This window comes from Zalophus californianus, chromosome 15 (genome assembly GCF_009762305.2).
Source record: "Zalophus californianus isolate mZalCal1 chromosome 15, mZalCal1.pri.v2, whole genome shotgun sequence".
In the NCBI taxonomy this organism is placed as follows: Eukaryota; Metazoa; Chordata; class Mammalia; order Carnivora; family Otariidae; genus Zalophus; species Zalophus californianus.
In genome coordinates this window covers 62,269,863-62,286,727 of record NC_045609.1, presented here as the reverse complement: position 1 = coordinate 62,286,727, position 16,865 = coordinate 62,269,863, and the positions used below count along the sequence as shown (strand labels likewise).

Below are 16,865 nucleotides of genomic sequence, written 5' to 3'. Positions count from 1 at the left end.
AAAGAAAGAAGACTGCCCAGCTCTTAGACAGGAGACCAAGGACTTCCCTCCCCAGAGCAGCGTCTCCTCCCCCAGCCAGTGCTGTCCCTCACCTTGGGCAACACACTCATCTCTTCTACCTCGTCTTCCCCTTCCCGATAATACACTTCAACACCACTGTCGTCCTCCTCTGACGGAGCAGCTTTCTTCTGCTTCTTGTCCCCTCTCTCCTGAGGTGCCAAGGGGGAAAGATGGTGAGCCGCCCTCCCGGCCCCAGAGAACCTGCTGGCAGCCCAGGGCAATGCCCTCCCTCTGCCCCTCCCGGCACCACCCAGAGCCTGGCTCCAAACTCACACCACTCTCAGTCGAAGAGAAGGACACTCGGTCGGCCGGCTGGCTCCCTTTCATGCGAGGGAGGCCATCCTCCCCAAGGGACGTACCTGTTCGCTTGCAGACTCCCGGCGCCGCCGCTTGCCCTGCTTCTTTGCTTGCGGTTTCTGGGGCTCACTCTTCTCCTTGCCAGGCAGCTGCACCTCCTCCTGCCCCTCCTGGTTCCTCTTCCCTTTCCTTTTCTGATTCTTCTTCTCCTTCTCTTCTTCTCCTTTGCACTCTTTCTCTTCTGACTCCATTTCCCTCTCCTCTTGCTTTAGAAGTGGCAGCCCTAGGGAGGCAGGAAACACGTCCGGCTTCCCAGTGTCACCGGGGAGGAACGACAGCTCTAGCAGGTTCTGTTGGCGGTTCAGGCTACAACAGGGAGGGAGAACAATGAGGACAAGCACAGCAAACAGCCCAGGCCTTCCTCTCCTGATCAGCCCGGTTTTCTGGGCCCGGCCCCCCCTGCCTTGCAATCCATTCAGTATCCTTCAGAACAACCTGCACATTTTACCATGCTGAATAGTAAAATACAGGGGGCAGCTGCAATGTCCCCCTAATCTGTCCCCAACAAGTACCTATGCACAGAAAAGTCTCCAAGTCAGCTTTTAGGAGCGGAGGCTGGGACTGAGGTAGAAGGCTCCAAACAAAGGGGCTTTGTTCATCTGAACACTGCACCAACACCACCCGAGCCGTTATGTCTAGTTTACCTCTGAATCTCCTCCCAGGGCTCCCAGGGAAAAGAGGGGGTACAGGGCAGGGGAGACACCTACCTCAGGACCTTGGCTGTGAGCAGCTTCCCTTCTGGGAGGTATCTGTTGTAAAGGGCTTTCTTGGATGGACTGTACTGGGAGACATGCGGATATCGGGCCAAACCCACAACGGAGGGGCCAAGGCTGACAGGAGAGAGACAAGGGTCCTGTGGTCCTAAATACAACAACAGAGTCCCAGCCTGGCCTAGCGCCTCCACTTTCCCAGGGACCCAAGTTGTGACAAGGATTTAGGACAGACAAGTTCCCGGCACTCAAAAGGTTAAAGAGAGCTTTGTAAACTAGAAACAACTATCAGGCATCATGAAGATCCGACTGAAGGGTGTCTCCCACCCCACACCTGAGCACAAGGCGTCAATCGCAATGGCTGGGGAAGATGAAAACGACGAAGCTGTGGCAGAGAAGGCCATGCTCCCTGCTGGCTGTGAACGTTACGTGATTTCGCAGAACATTTATGAATCACCATTAAACACTAAATCAAAGAAAATCCAAATGTATTTAAAATTGAAATTGGACATGCCATGCTCTTTGTCCAAAACACCAATCAAAACTTTAAGGTATAAAACATCTCAGAATTCTAAAAAACTGGTGTGAACTCAGACTCCCTTTCCTTCATACCCTCTTCAGAGAAGGTGACTGAGGAAAGCCACAGACCTGAGGACCAGAACGGGCCCGGAGTGGGGGGCCCTCACATCTGGCCCACCAAGCACCTCCTCACTCACCCGAAGAGCACACCATGCGGCTGGACAGACTTCACATAGCCCCTCAGGAGTTGCCCTTCCTGAATGTCCTGGATGGAGTTAATCTCAGGATCGGTTATTTTGCTCTTCGTCTCCGGGTTTGTCCTAAAGGAATAAAAGGCTTATGTACATGAACCCCAACCCTCCTTTCCCACTTTCACCCCCGACTCATTTGTGATAATCAAACTCTACATGTAAGAGTACAACTCTGGACCTGTCCGTAGAATATAACCTTCAGAGCCCAGACCTACTCTCTCCCGAAGTCCTGTCAGGACTTGGCCTCAAAAACATCCATTTCTAACCATGGAACAGGCGAACTTCAGGCCAATTACTTCATGACACATGCCACGAACTATGGAACCCTCAGGGTTGGACCATCTTCCCTCATCGGGGTCACTGCATGGCCACCTTGAACACCACATGCAGATGTCTGAACCTTGCCCTGGGCAACAAGAGTTTGAGCAGACAGGTTCTTCTAGCAATGTGAATGCCTGCAGCTTTTCTGGACAAAGACAGGGCAGGGTAGAAAGTGCACAAGCAGAGAAGAAAGGTGGGAAGCCCAGAGTTCTGTGTCAGGTCCACGCAGCCTCTCCTCCGTGCCCGTCTTGTCCCCACCACAGACACTCACCTGGACGATCGCAGTGACAGAGTCAACACATGGCCTGTAGTAGACAGGACGTAACACCTGGAATGAGAGCAAGAAAAGGAGATGCTGACTTTTCAGCATCCCAGGAGACGGCAGAGGGCCTCAGCTTCCTCTCCACAATGCTGACCAACAGGTAAGAGCAAGGAGACAGGACACCTGGGCTCTCTTCTTCATTCTGTTGAGAATGTGCTGAGGGACTCTGGACAAGTCACCTCTCTGGGTCTCAGTTTACTTGCCTGTCACTACCTACTCTTCTTACCCAAGAAAGGTATTGGGAGAAGAAAATGAAAGGAGACATGGATTCCTCGGGAAGACACACAGAGCCACATGGGTACTCAGAGGTGACACCAGCCTGATGTCGGATCCAAGCAGTGTGCAAACTCAGCCACTAACCACCGGAAACTGTGACCAGGGGATGACCTAGGTCCTAGTGCAGGCTCACGGCAGCAGATCAGAGGAAACCAATCATTGAAGCCTGAGCAGGGGAGGCTTCCAGGAGGGAAAGCAGGGTTTACTGTTTGGTTAGGTTTCCAAACTTTTTTCATCAAAACCAGCACTTAGCAACCCAAAGTCACAATTTCAAAGTACAGAATCTTAGCAGTGGAAAGGATCCCAGCAATAGTCCAAATTTCTCCCACGACAGGCACCTGCCTCCTAGCCCCTACAGCAAGAAGGACCTTAGGATTCATCTACCTTTAGGCAATTAATTTATTATCCATATTAGATATCACAACTGAATACGACTCATAGATATGGCTACAATAAAATAAATATTTTGGCTGTCAGTTAAACATCTGCCTTCAGCTCAGGTCATGATCCCAGACTCCTGGGATCAAGTCCCGCATTGGGCTCCAAGCTCAGTGGGGAGTCTGCTTCTCCCTCTACCTGCCACTCCCCCTGCTTGCATGCATGCACGCACGCACTCTCTCTTACTCTGTCAAATAAATAAAATCTTTAAAAAAATAAAATAGGGGCGACTGGATGGCTCAGTTGTTAAGCGTCTGCCTTCGGCTCAGGTCATGATCCCAGGGTCCTGGGATCGAGCCCCACATTGGGCTCCCTGCTCTGCCAGGAGCCTGCTTCTCCCTCTCCCTGCACATACACTCTCTCTCTCTGTCAAATAAATAAATAAAATCTTTAAAAATAAATAAAATACATAAAAAAAATTTTTGCTAAAAGCCACAACCACATTTTTAAGGCTCAAGAGACAAAGCAGAGATAATCCTGGATTTCTCAGATGTGTTCCTTTTCTTCTCCCAGGCCCTGGATATTTCTGTGCTGTTTAGCTCTGATAAGTGGTTGTGAATTTATTAGGCAGGTGCTGGTGGCTGGGACACCTGAGGTAGGAAAGAGCATTACAACTTTCCTGCCCATCTCCTCAAGGCTTCCCACTCTACTGTTAGCCAACCTGGATTCTCAGCCAACCTAGATTCTCAGAAGTCTGCACGGTATCAGGCTGAAGCCTACCTCTTCAATGCTAACTTATTCACCCTAGAAAATGACTTTAAAACTCTGAACCAGGGGCACATGGGTGGCTCAGTTGGTTTCAGTTCAGGTCGTGATGTCAGGCTCTGTGCTCAGCGGGGTCTCCTTCTCTCCCTCTGCCCCTTCTCCTACTCATGCTCTAAGATAAATAATCTTTAAAAATCAAAAACAAAAACAAAACTCTGAACCAGGCTCATCTTAGTGCATATAAAATAGTTCATAACACACCCCCCAACTGCAAAGGTCTCTTTTTGCAGAACTCACCTATAGATCAATTTTTTTTAATTAAAAAGATGAATGGTTCAGTAGAAAAATGAGCAAGCAAAGCACAGAACAAATGTAAACAGCCAATAAAGAGAGAAAATAACCAGTAAGAGAAATGCAAATTAAAATGAGAGATCAGGGGCGCCTGGGTGGCTCAGTCAGTTAAGCAACTACCTTCAGCTCAGGTCATGATCCCGGGGTCCTGGGATTGAGTCCCACATCGGGCTTCCTGCTCAGCAGGGAGTCTGCTTCTCCCTCTGACCCTCCCCCCTCTCATGCTCTCAAATAAATAAAATCTTTAAAAATAAAATAAAATGAGAGATCAATTTTTGCCTATTTAATAGCTTAGATTAAAAATTAAGAATACCCAGGGGCACCTAGGTGGCTCAGTCGGTTAAGCGGCTGCCTTCGGCTCAGGTCCTGGGATGGAGCCCTGCATCTGGCTCCCTGCTCAGTGGGGAGCCTGCTTCTCCCTCTCCCAATCCCCCTGCTTGTGTTCCCTCTCTCGCCGTGTCTCTCTCTGTCAAATAAATAAAATCTTAAAAAAAAAAAAATTAAGAATACCCACTGTTGGCAGGGGTGTTGAGAACGGTCATATTTATGACAGGAACATAAATCGGCACAATCATTTCGGAGGGCACTTTGGCAAAATGTGTGATATTGTTTGGCCCATCAATTTTAGTTCTGGGATTATATTTCACGGATACAGTTGCACTTGTGTCCAAACACATGCACAAAGATATTCACTTCATTATTACTGTCCATCAACAGAGGTTTTAGATAATGACAAAAAAAAAAAATGGAAAACCAAAAAAAATGTTAAAAATAAGGTAAAAGAACAAGGTAGATTTAGATATACTAGCCCACGAAAAGAAAAAGTCCATGATAAACTGCTATGAGAAAAAAGGCAAGCTGCAGGATATATAAAATGAAATTCTATTATTACATTAAAAACATTATACCTCCATGTGTGTAAAAGTCTTGAAAGATAGAAACCAAGGTATATAATGGTGAAAAGTGGTGGAGAAAGAGAGGAGCAAGAGAACTTTTCTTTTTTTCATACAATTTTTTTCTGGTATAAAATCACGTATCACAACTATGTTTTTTTTAAAAAAGAAATCTACCCACGTAGAGCTAAAGAGGAACAAAACAAACCAACTAGGCCTACCTGACAACCTTCTGGGGGATGAAGTCTTCCAGGGGCGTCTCTGTGTAGGAGTCACTCACATGAAATACGCTGACTCTTCCAATCTTCCCAAAGGGGAAGGAGACAGTCAGCCCCTCCTTAGGAGTCACCTTCACCACTCGGCCCATGGCGACTTCCCCCTTCTCAAGCTTGTGAGGACCTGGTGGGCAGGAGAATGAACCTGATTCAGGGAAGGGCAAATGAAGAAAGAAGCTGGAACGCTGGCCAAGCACGGACTGGGGAGTCAGAGGCTGCCCAGACTTGGGGATGTCCAGGCTGAGGGGAGCAGAATGATCATGAACACCCGTGTTACCATGCCATGTAGTCAGGAAATCTCAGGGCCATGTGATGGACACCCCTTCTGAGAGACTTGAGAAAACCAACTGTGTCAGAGAAGGCAGCTCAGACAGTAGCAGAGTGACACAAGCCAGAGAACAAAGCCCCAAAAGAAAAAATGGTCCCGGAAGGCACAAACCACACTAGGCTTTCTGAGGACTCCAATACCTGAGGCATCCTTGAACCTGGGCACTACCTGATGACTCTTTCCCACTCCTTTCTACCCTCTCCCTTCCCTGACCAGGTAGCATTTCTTCACCACACCTATAAGTGAGAGACACAAGAATGCCTTGGAAGAATCTGGGCCAACCACAGTAGCCTTCAGGGCCTGGCCAATCCGGAACTTCTTATCTGGATGTTTAAGAACCTGGAAGGACAAGAAAATTCCTTTAATGTTTGAAGAAAGGTCTGGCGTTTACCCAAAACTGGCATTTAAGTCTCTATACCAAGTATGTCCCAAACTAATCCCTGAATAAGTATATGGTTTCTTGTACCCACTGCAAACACACCAGACACTGAGTCCAGGCCGATTTCAGACTCTGAGTTCAGAGATCTTCTCTCCAGGGATCTCAAGCACACTGACCTTGAAGCTGAGAGAAGTGAGCAACAAGGGAATCCTGCCCCGGATGTCTGGAGCAATCTCCACCTCAAGCCATTTCTTAACCACATTGTACTGGAAGAAAAAAATAGGAGGAGAAATGGAATGGGATGGATATAAACAGCTCCTTTTCCCTTCATTAAAACAGAAGACTTTCATAAAAATCACAGGGTTGAAGAGGCCCTAATCCTACATTTTTCCAAGGGACAGGAATCCACCCCCTACATCCCACTGCCGCTGCCCAATCTCCACTTTTCACAGATTTCACTCTGAGTCTAGCTCGGAGCCTTTACTGGGCTAGCCAACCATGCACCCCTCCTGGTGCCTCAGCTGATCAGGAGGCAGAAATGACCTCAGAGGTGTCCTCAAGTAGCAGGAACAATCCCACTGACCTCTGCAGACTCCTCCAAGCTCAGCTCTGCCCAATGATGGTTAATTATCTCCAGGGCTCAACACCTGATTTCTTAGATTTTGATCCTTCACTGTTTACAGTGTCCTGCCCTAAACACAAACCCCAGTTTTCAAAGTGAATTCAACAAAACATTTATCAAGTAGCCACTACGGACATGGCATCCTAGTGATAAAAGCCAAACCCTACCTTCAAGATTACAGTCTACAAAGAGTAAGTCAAACAAGTACACAAATAACCAGAGCAGTAGAAATACAATATGCTATGGGAATATATAGGAGAATTAGGAATATGGGGTGGGGGGGATATCTGTGCTGGGCCTTAAAGGGTTGTAGGAATAGAGGGTACTCTGAGCACAGAAATAAAGACAAGAAGGGCAAAAGAGGAGGTTTTCAGGCTGTGACTGGTACACAAGGTGTATGAAGTCAGGTTATGAGGAGCCTCAAATACCATTCTGCGGCACCGAGGGTTTATGAACCCCACCAAGAGACAACAGGTAACTAAACGGCATCAGTGACAAGCTCAGCCAAATGCTTATGGAAGAACAATCAGGCAGCAGTGAAGAGGAGTTAGCCCTCAAGGTCAAGCCCAATCCAACTTTCTCTCTGATATATTCCAACCGGTACAGTTTTTACTGATATCTTCCCTTTCTTGAATGCCTGTTCCACTTGGGGCTAGAACACATAATCTGGCACCCAGGTACGCACTGCTCTGCATTGCACCTGAACTTTATGAAAGACAAGAATCCAGGGGCGCCTGGGTGGCTCAGTCGTTAAGCATCTGCCTTCGGCTCAGGTCATGATCCCAGCCAGGGTCCTGGGATCAAGCCCCATATCGGGCTCCCTGCTCGGCAGGAAGCCTGCTTCTCCCTCTCCCACTCCCCCTGCTTGTGCTCCTGCTCTTGCTGTCTCTCTCTCTCTGTCAAATAAATAAATAAATAATCTAAAAAAAAAAAAAAAAAGACAAGAATCCAGAATCCAATAGCACATTTACTTTAAATCTTGCTCTCTATTTTTCCTTTCCCTTTCGTATAATTAATCTATAAACATGTTCAACTGTGAGTTGCTTGCTAATTGTTTCATGAGCCATAATTTTAGCTCCTCAATTAGGCTTCTGGTCTCCCACAAACCAGCATGGTAGCAATAAGACTCAAATGCTTAGTGCTAATGGCCTTTGTCTCCAGCTGCTCCCCTTTTTTCTGAAAGGATGGCATCACACCGCAGGGTATGCACTACTCACCTTCTTCAAGAAGCAAATCAAAGTCTGTCCAGCCTGGTACTGTTTAATCTTCTCCAAGGGGCTAACAGAGTGAGTGTTGAGAGCAGTGCAGCCATCCTTCTCCAGCTCACTGTTTGCAGAAAAGCAATGGAAAGAGTATGCCAACCTCTGCATAAGGCTTCTAGCTTGAAACCGTCTCCCCCACGTGGCCACGGATTGACAGTACCCCCCTCGTTCATGCACACCTCCCACATGCCCATTTCTCTCCCCTAAGGGGAATGTTCATAATACCTGCATGAGAGCTAATCTCTTCCTTTTCATTCACCTAGGTATGAACAAGCTATAAAGTAGGTAGGTAGCTTACAATCTACAAATTTAGGAAACAAAATTGTTTTACTTCTTTCATAATACTTTAGCTATTGCTTTACAGTTTGCAGAACTTTCCCAAATAGTCTCTCAATGAATGTGACAACAATCACATGTGAATGAGGCAGGGCAGATATTATTAAACTCATTTTATGCTATTGAACCAGGAGTTGAAGTCAGAGCTCTGACTTCAAAAATCCAGAGCTCTGTCCCCTATGCTACCTTGCCATTATTACTTTCTTTTTCTGCTCACAAAAGCAACGAGGGAATGTGGTTATCAGTCCACAAAGCACTTCAAAGAAATCACAGAACTCCCAGCCCAGCTTACCAATTAAAGTAATTCCTAAAACAAAACCAAACTCAACAATAAAGTGGTACAAGTAACACTGGTAAACTGTCACATATAATAGCACTGGTGAATACAGAAAAATGGAAACCTTCATATACGAGTAAAGTTAAAAATGCATGTACCTTATAACCCGGTAATTCCACCTTACAGAAATCCAGAAGCACAGTGGAACAAGTTCAAAGATGTTCACTGTGGCATTATTTATAAAAGAGAAAAACTAGAAACAACCTTAGACGTCCTCCATCAGTTGGAGAACACATAGAGTTGGGCACATTCATTAAGATGAATTACTATTTTAACTACAGGCACAAAAGCAGATCTCAAAATCAAAATTTTGAGTGAAAAAAACAAGTTGCAAAATATTAAGAGGGGAGGGAAAGATGGCGGAGGAGTAGGGGACCCTATTTCAACTGGTCCCCAGAATTGAGCTGGATATCTACCAGACCACTCTGAGCACCCACGAAACCAGCCTGAGATGTAAGAAGATCTGGATCTCTACAAACAATATTGCAGGCGGTTGGTTTCGAGGTAGGAAGCAGGGAGCCCTGATTCCACGGGCAGATATCGGAGGACAAATGGCAGCGGGAGGGAGCCTGGCCGTGGGGATCCTACACCGCCGGTGAGCGACAGCCTCACTGGGACGGGGCACAGACGCGCAGACTGGTAGCAGCGGGGAAAGGACTTTAGGGCAGTCCCTGGAGCAGAAACCCAGAGCGGCGGGGTCGCCTGTGGGACCGGCTGGCGGTTTTAGAAGAACAAAAGGCAGAGACGGGCTCCGACCTGGAGGCAGGACTGGGGTTGCTGCGGAGGGGCGCACAACCCAGGCCACTGCAGTTTATAGCAGCACGGACAGAAACGGAGACGGTGTGGCCTGGAGAGCTCACTGAAGAACAGACTGCGGTCTCTCTGCTCTGAAGCAGAGGATTGGAAACGGTCTCTTCTGCTCTGACTCACAGCAGAGACGCGGAAAGCCACCAGAGAACAAAAGCCCCCAAAACTGATTCCCGCTGAGCCCATCCCCCGCCACAGGGGGGCAGGGCAACTCCGCCCAAACAGGGTTGCCTGAGTAACAGCGCAGCAGGCCCCTCCCCCAGAAGACAGGCTGGGAAAACAAGAGGCCAGCAACCCTAAGGTCCCAAGAAAACAGGTGGATCTTGCTTGGGTTCTGGTCAATAATTTGGACTCTATACATTCCCTCAAACACACATCAACAGAATGACTAGGAGGAGGAGCCCCCAAAATAGAAAAGAGTCAGAGATTATGACTTATCCTGCAGATTTACAAATGGATGCAGATATAACCAAGACATCGGAGATGGAATTCAGGCTAGCAATTGTGAAGACAATGGCTAGAATGGAGAAATCAATTAATGGCAACATAGAGTCTCTAAGGGCAGAAATGAAAGCTGAATTGGTAGAACTTAAAAATGCTATCAATGAGATCCAATCCAATCTAGATAATCTAACAGCTAGGGTAACTGAGGCAGAAGAACAAATAAGCGACCTGGAAGACATTATAATAGATAAAAAGGGAAAAGAGGAGGCCAGGGAAAAACAACTCAGAATCCATGAAAATAGAATCAGAGAAATAAGTGACACCATGAAGCGTTCCAATGTCAGAATAATTGGAATCCCGGAAGGAGTGAAGAGAGAGAGAGAGGACTAGAAGATGTATTTGAGCAAATTGTAGCTGAGAACTTCCCTAATTTGTGGAATGAAACATTCGTGTCCTAGAGGCAGGGAGGACCCCTCCCAAGATCAAGGAAAACAGGCCAACAACCCGGCATGTAATAATAAAAACTTGCAAATCTTAGAACCAAGGAAACCATCTTAAGGGCAGTTAGGGGGAAGAGATTCCTTACGTACAAAGAGAAGAACAACAGAATAACGTCAGACCTATCCACAGAGACATGGCAAGCCAGAAAGGCCTGGCAAGACATATTCAGGGTACTAAATGAGAAGAACATGCAGCCAAGAATACTTTATCCGGCAAGGTTTTCATTTACAATGGATGGAGAGATGCAGAGCTCCATGACCGGCAGAAACTGAAAGAATATGTCACCACTAAGCCGGCCTTGCAAGAAATATTAAGGGGGGGTTCTATAAAAGGAGAAAGACCCCAACAGTGATATACAACAGAAATTTACAGGGACAATCTATAAAAACAACGTCTTCACAGGCAACATGATGACATTTAATTCATACCTTTCAATAATCACTCTCAACGTGAATGGCCTAAATGCTCCCATAAAACGGCACAGGGTTGCAGATTGGATAAAAAGACAGGACCCATCCATATGCTGCCTACAAGAGACTCATTTTGAACCTAAAGATACATCCAGACTGAAAGTGAAGGGATGGAGATCCATCTTCCATGCCAGCGGACCTCAAAGCTGGGGTAGCAATTCTTATATCAGACAAATTAGATTTTAAACTAAAGTCTATAATTAGAGACACATTCTTAAAGGGTCTATCCAACAAGAAGATCTAACAATTGTAAATATCTATGCCCCCAACATGGGAGCAGCCATCTACATAAGCCAACTGTTAACCAAAAAAAAGTCATATTGATAACAATACGTTAATTGTAGGAGACCTCAATACTCCACTCTCGGCAATGGACAGATCATCTAAGCAGAAAATAAACAAGGAAACAAGAGCTCTGAATGATACATTGGACCAGATGGACCTCACAGATATTTACAGAACATTCCACCCTAAAACAACAGAATACTCATTCTTCTCGAGCACACATGGAACTTTCTCCAGAATAGACCACATACTGGGTCACAAATCAGGTCTCAACCGATACCAAAAGATTGAGATTATTCCCTGCATATTCTCAGACCACAATGCTTTAAAACTGGAACTCAATCACAAGAAAAAATTTGGCAGAAATTCAAACACCTGGAAGCTAAAGACCACTCTGCTCAAGAATGTTTGGGTCAACCAGGAAATCAAAGAAGAACTTAAACAATTCATGGAAATCAATGAGAACGAAAACACATCGGTCCAAAACCTATGGGATACTGTACAGGTGGTCCTAAGGGGGAAATACATAGCCATCCAAGCCTCACTCAAAAAAACAGAAAAATCCCGAATTCACCAACTAAACTCTACACCTTAAAGAACTAGAGAAAAAGCAACAAGCGATGCTTAAGCCATGCATTAGAAGAGAAATAATTAAAATTAAAGCAGAGATCAATGAATTAGAAACCAGAAACACAGTAGATCAGATCAACGAAACTAGAAGTTGATTCTTTGAAAGAATTAATAAGATCAATAAACCACTGGCCAGACTTATCCAAAAGAAAAGAGAAAGGACCCAAATTAATAAAATTATGAATGAAAGGGGAGAGATCATGACTAACACCAAGGAAACAAAAACAATTATTAGAAATTATTATCAACAACTATATGCCAATAAACTGAGCAATCTGGATGAAATGGAGGCCTTCCTGGAAACCTATAAGCTGCCAAGACTGAAATAGGAAGAAATTGACAACCTGAATAGGCCAATAACCAGTAACGAGATTGAAGCAGTGATCAAAAACCTCCCCAAAAACAAGAGTCCAGGGCCTGATGGATTCCCTGGGGAATTCTACCAAACATTCAAAGAAGAAATAATACCTATTCTACTGAAGCTGTTTCAAAAAATAGAAACAGAAGGAAAACTTCCAAACTCATTCTATGAGGCCAACATTACCTTAATCCCCAAACCAGGCAAACACCCCATCAAAAAGGAGAATTTCAGACCGATATCCCTGATGAATATGGATTCCAAAATCCTCAACAAAATCCTAGCTAATAGGATCCCACAATACATTAAAAGGGTCATCCACCATGACCAAGTGGGATTTGTCCCCAGGATGCAAGAGTGGTTCAACATTTGCAAATCAATCAATGTGATAGAACATATTAATAAGAGGAGGGAGAAGAACCATATGGTCTTCTCAATTGATGCAGAAAAAACATTTGACAAAATACAACACCGTTTCCTGATTAAAACTCTGAAGAGTATAGGGAAAGAGGGAACATTCTTCAAGTTCATACAATCCATCTATGAAAACCCACAGCGAATATCATCCTCAATGGGGAAAAGCTGAGAGCCTTTCCCTTAAGAGCAGGAACACATCAAGGATGCCCACTCTCGCCACTATTGTTCAACATAGTACTAGAAGTCCTAGCAACAGCAATCAGACAACAAAAAGAAATAAAAGGTATTCAAACTGGCGAAGAAGAAGTCAAACTCTCTCTTTTCGCAAACGACATGATACTTTATGTGGAAAACCCAAAAGACTCCACCCCCAAATTACTACAACTCATACAGCAATTCAGTAATGTGGCAGGATACAAAATCAGTGCACAGAAATCAGCTGCTTTCTTATACACTAACAACGCAACTGTAGAAAGAGAAATTACAGAAATGATTCCATTTACAATAGCACCAAAAACCGTAAGATACCTCGGAATAAACCTAACCAAAGAGGTAAAGGACCTATACTCTAGGAACTACAAAACACTCATGAAACAAACTGAAGACACAAAAAGATGGAAAAATATTCCATGCTCATGGATCGGAAGAATAAACATTGTTAAAATGTCTATGCTACCCAGAGCAATCTATACCTTCAATGCCATCCCGATCAAAATTCCAATGACATTTTTCAAAGTGCTGGAACAATCCTAAAATTTGTATGGAATCAGAAAAGACCCCGAATCGCCAAGGAAATGTTGAAAAAAAAAAACAAAGTTGGGGGCATCATGTTACCCGATTTCAAGCTATATTACAAAGCTGTGATCACCAAGACAGCATGGTACTGGCACAAAAACAGACATATAGACCAATGGAACAGAATAGAGAACCCAGATATGGATCCTCAACTCTATGGTCAAATAATCTTTGACAAAACAGGAAAAAACATGCAATGGAAAAAAGACAGTCTCTTCAATAAATGGTGCTGGGAAAATTGGACAGCCACATGCAGAAGAATGAAACTCGACCATTCTCTAACACCATTCACAAAGATAAACTCAAAGTGGATGAAAGACCTCAATGTGAGACAGGAATCCATCAAAATCCTAGAGGAGAACATAGGCAGTAACCTCTTGGACATCGCCCACAGCAACTTGTTTTAAGATACATCTCCAAAAGCTAGTGAAACAAAAGCGAAAATGACCTTTTGGGACTTCATCAAGATAAAAAGCTTCTGCACAGCAAAGGAAACAGTCAACAAAACAAAGAGGCAACCCACAGAATGGGAGAAGATATTTGCAAATGACACTACAGATAAAGGGCTGGTATCCAAGATCTATAAAGAACTTCTCAAACTCAACACCCAAAAAACAAATAATCAAGTCAAAAAGTGGGCAGAAGATACGAAAAGAGACTTCTCTGAAGAAGACATCCAAATGGCTAATGGACACATGAAAAAATGTTCATCATCATTAGCCATCAGGGAAATTCAAATCAAAACCACATTGAGATACCACCTTACACCAGTTAGAATGGCAAAAATGGACAAGGCAAGAAACAACAAATGTTGGAAAGGTTGTGGAGAAAGGGGAACTCTCTTACACCGTTGGTGGGAATGCAAGTTGGTACAGCCACTTTGGAAAACAGTGTGGAGGTTCCTCAAAAATTTAAAAATAGAGCTACCCTATGACCCAGCAATTGTACTACTGGGTATTTATCCCAAAGACACAGATGTAGTGAAAAGAAGGGCCATAGGCACCCCAATGTTCATAGCAGCAATGTCCGCAATAGCCAAACTGTGGAAAGAGCCGAGATGCCCTTCAACAGATGAATGGATAAAGAAGATGTGGTCCATATATGCAATGGAATAGTACTCAGCCATCAGAAAGGATGAATACCCAACTTTTACATCAACATGGATGGGACTGGAGGAGATTATGCTAAGTGAAATAAGTCAAGCAGAGAAAGTCAATTATCACATGGTTTCACTTATTTGTGGAACATAAGGAACAGCATGGAGGATATTAGGAAAAGGAAGGGAAAAATGATGGGGGGGGAATCGGAGGGGGAGACGAACCATGAGAGACGATGGACTCTGAAAAACAAACTGAGGGTTTTAGAGGGGAGGGGGTGGGGGGATGGGTTAGCCTGGTGATGGGTATTAAGAAGGGCACGTACTGCATGGAGCACTGGGTGTTATATGAAAACAATGGATCGTGGATCACCACATCAAAAACTAATGATGTATTGTATGGTGACTAACATAATAAAATTAAACAAAAAAAAATTAAGTACAGCATGCCATTTATGTAAAGTTTGAAAACCACACAAAATAATTTTGTAGACATACGTGTGTGTATACAAATATATACGTATGTATATATAAGTGAAGTATGAAAGAGTTAGATACGTATCAAATGAATAAGAGGTAATTCATTCTCTGAGGGTGGAGAGAGAAGCCTAGGGAAGGGAACATCTGTAAAATGTTATTTTTTTTTTTAAGATTTTATTTATTTATTCATGAGAGACAGAGAGAGAGAGAGGCAGAGGGAGAAGCAGGCTCCCAAGGAGCAGGGAGCCCAATGCGGGACTCGATCCCAGGAATCATGACCTGAGCCGAAGGCAGATGCTTAACCATCTGAGCCACCCAGGCACCCGATAAAATGTTATTTCTTAAAACACACACACACACACACACACACACACACACACACACACAGCACACGCAGAACATCTATGTGCCTGGCACTGAAATAGGTAATTGATATACAGTATCTATAACGCTTATATAGTAGGGGCACCTGGGTGGCTCAGTCGGTTAGGCGGCTGCCTTCGGCTCGGGTCATGATCCCGGGGTCCTGGGATCGAGCCCTGCATCAGGCTCCCTGCTCAGCGGGGAGCCTGCTTCTCCCTCTCCCTCTGCCTGCCTCTCTGCCTACTTGTTCTCTCTCTGTATCTCTCTGCCAAATAAATAAAATCTTTAAAAAAAAAAAAAGGATAAAAAAAAGTTTATTCACTCAATAGCTGACATTGGAATGCCTCTGTTACAGGCTAAACTGTGCCCCCCCCAACCTCCAAGTTTATATGTTGACAGGCTAACCCTCAGTATCTCAGAATGTGACTGCATTTGAGATCGGGAATTTAAACAGGTGATTAACTTAAAATGAGAATGTCAGGGTGGGCCATTATCCAGTTATAGATTATTATTATTATTATTATTATTATTATTATTAGGGTTAGCCTATAATGCAACAACAAAACCCAATTAAAAACCAGGACTTGAAGAGACATTTATCCAAAGAACATATAAAAATGACCAACAAGCAGAGAGCCTGGGTGGCTCAGCCAGTTAAACGTCCGACTGTTGGGGCGCCTGGGTGGCTCAGACAGTTGGGTGTCTGCCTTCAGCTCGGGTCATGATCCCGGGGTCCTGGAATTGAGTCCCACCATCAGGCTCCCTGCTGAGCAGGGAGCCTGCTTCTCCCTCTCCCTCTGCCTGCCGCTCCCCCTGCTTGTGCTCTCTGTCAAATAAAACATTAAAAAAAAAAAAAAGCATCTGACTCTTGATTTTGGCTCAGGTCATGATCTCAAGGTCATGAGATCGAGCCCTGAGTCGGGGTCTGGCACTGGGAATAGCACCTGCTTAAGATTCTCTCTCTCCCTCTCTCTACCCCTCCCCACTCTCTTAAAAAAAAAAAATGACCAACAAGCATAGGACAAGGTGCTTCACATCACTAACCATCAGGAAAATACACATCAACACCACAGTGAGATATCTCCCCACACAGCTCTAAGGATGGCCATTAGCAAACACACAGAATACAAGCGTTGGCAGATATGTGGAAAAGAGGGAACCCTTCCTTGCACACTGTTGGCAGAACTATAGGATGGTACAGCCACTATGGAAAACAGTATGGAAGTTCCTCAAAAAATTAAAAGCCACCATACCATCCAACACTCCCACCTCTGGGTATACATCCAAAAGAACTGAAAATAGGATCTCAAAGAGATATTTGCATGCCCATGTTGACTGCAGTGTTATTCACAATAGCCAAGATGTGGAAGCAGCCTAAACGTCTGCTCATGGATGGATGAAAATGTGGTCTATACCATACACGGAATAGTAGTCAGCCTTTAAAAAGAAGGAAAATCCTGCTACATGCGACTATGTG

The 16,865-nt window shown here is 44.7% G+C and overlaps 1 protein-coding gene across 1 annotated transcript in view; it reads right to left on the bottom strand.

Annotated features, from left to right (window-relative positions):
- PDCD11 (programmed cell death 11) overlaps positions 1-16,865 on the bottom strand; it is a 52,414-nt gene that overhangs the window by 4,550 nt on the left and 30,999 nt on the right. The window contains 9 exon segments of the mRNA XM_027596509.2: positions 93-209; positions 420-723; positions 1,125-1,247; positions 1,844-1,966; positions 2,490-2,546; positions 5,425-5,602; positions 6,043-6,145; positions 6,362-6,451; positions 8,025-8,133. Coding sequence (XP_027452310.1) covers positions 93-209; positions 420-723; positions 1,125-1,247; positions 1,844-1,966; positions 2,490-2,546; positions 5,425-5,602; positions 6,043-6,145; positions 6,362-6,451; positions 8,025-8,133 — 1,204 coding nt within the window.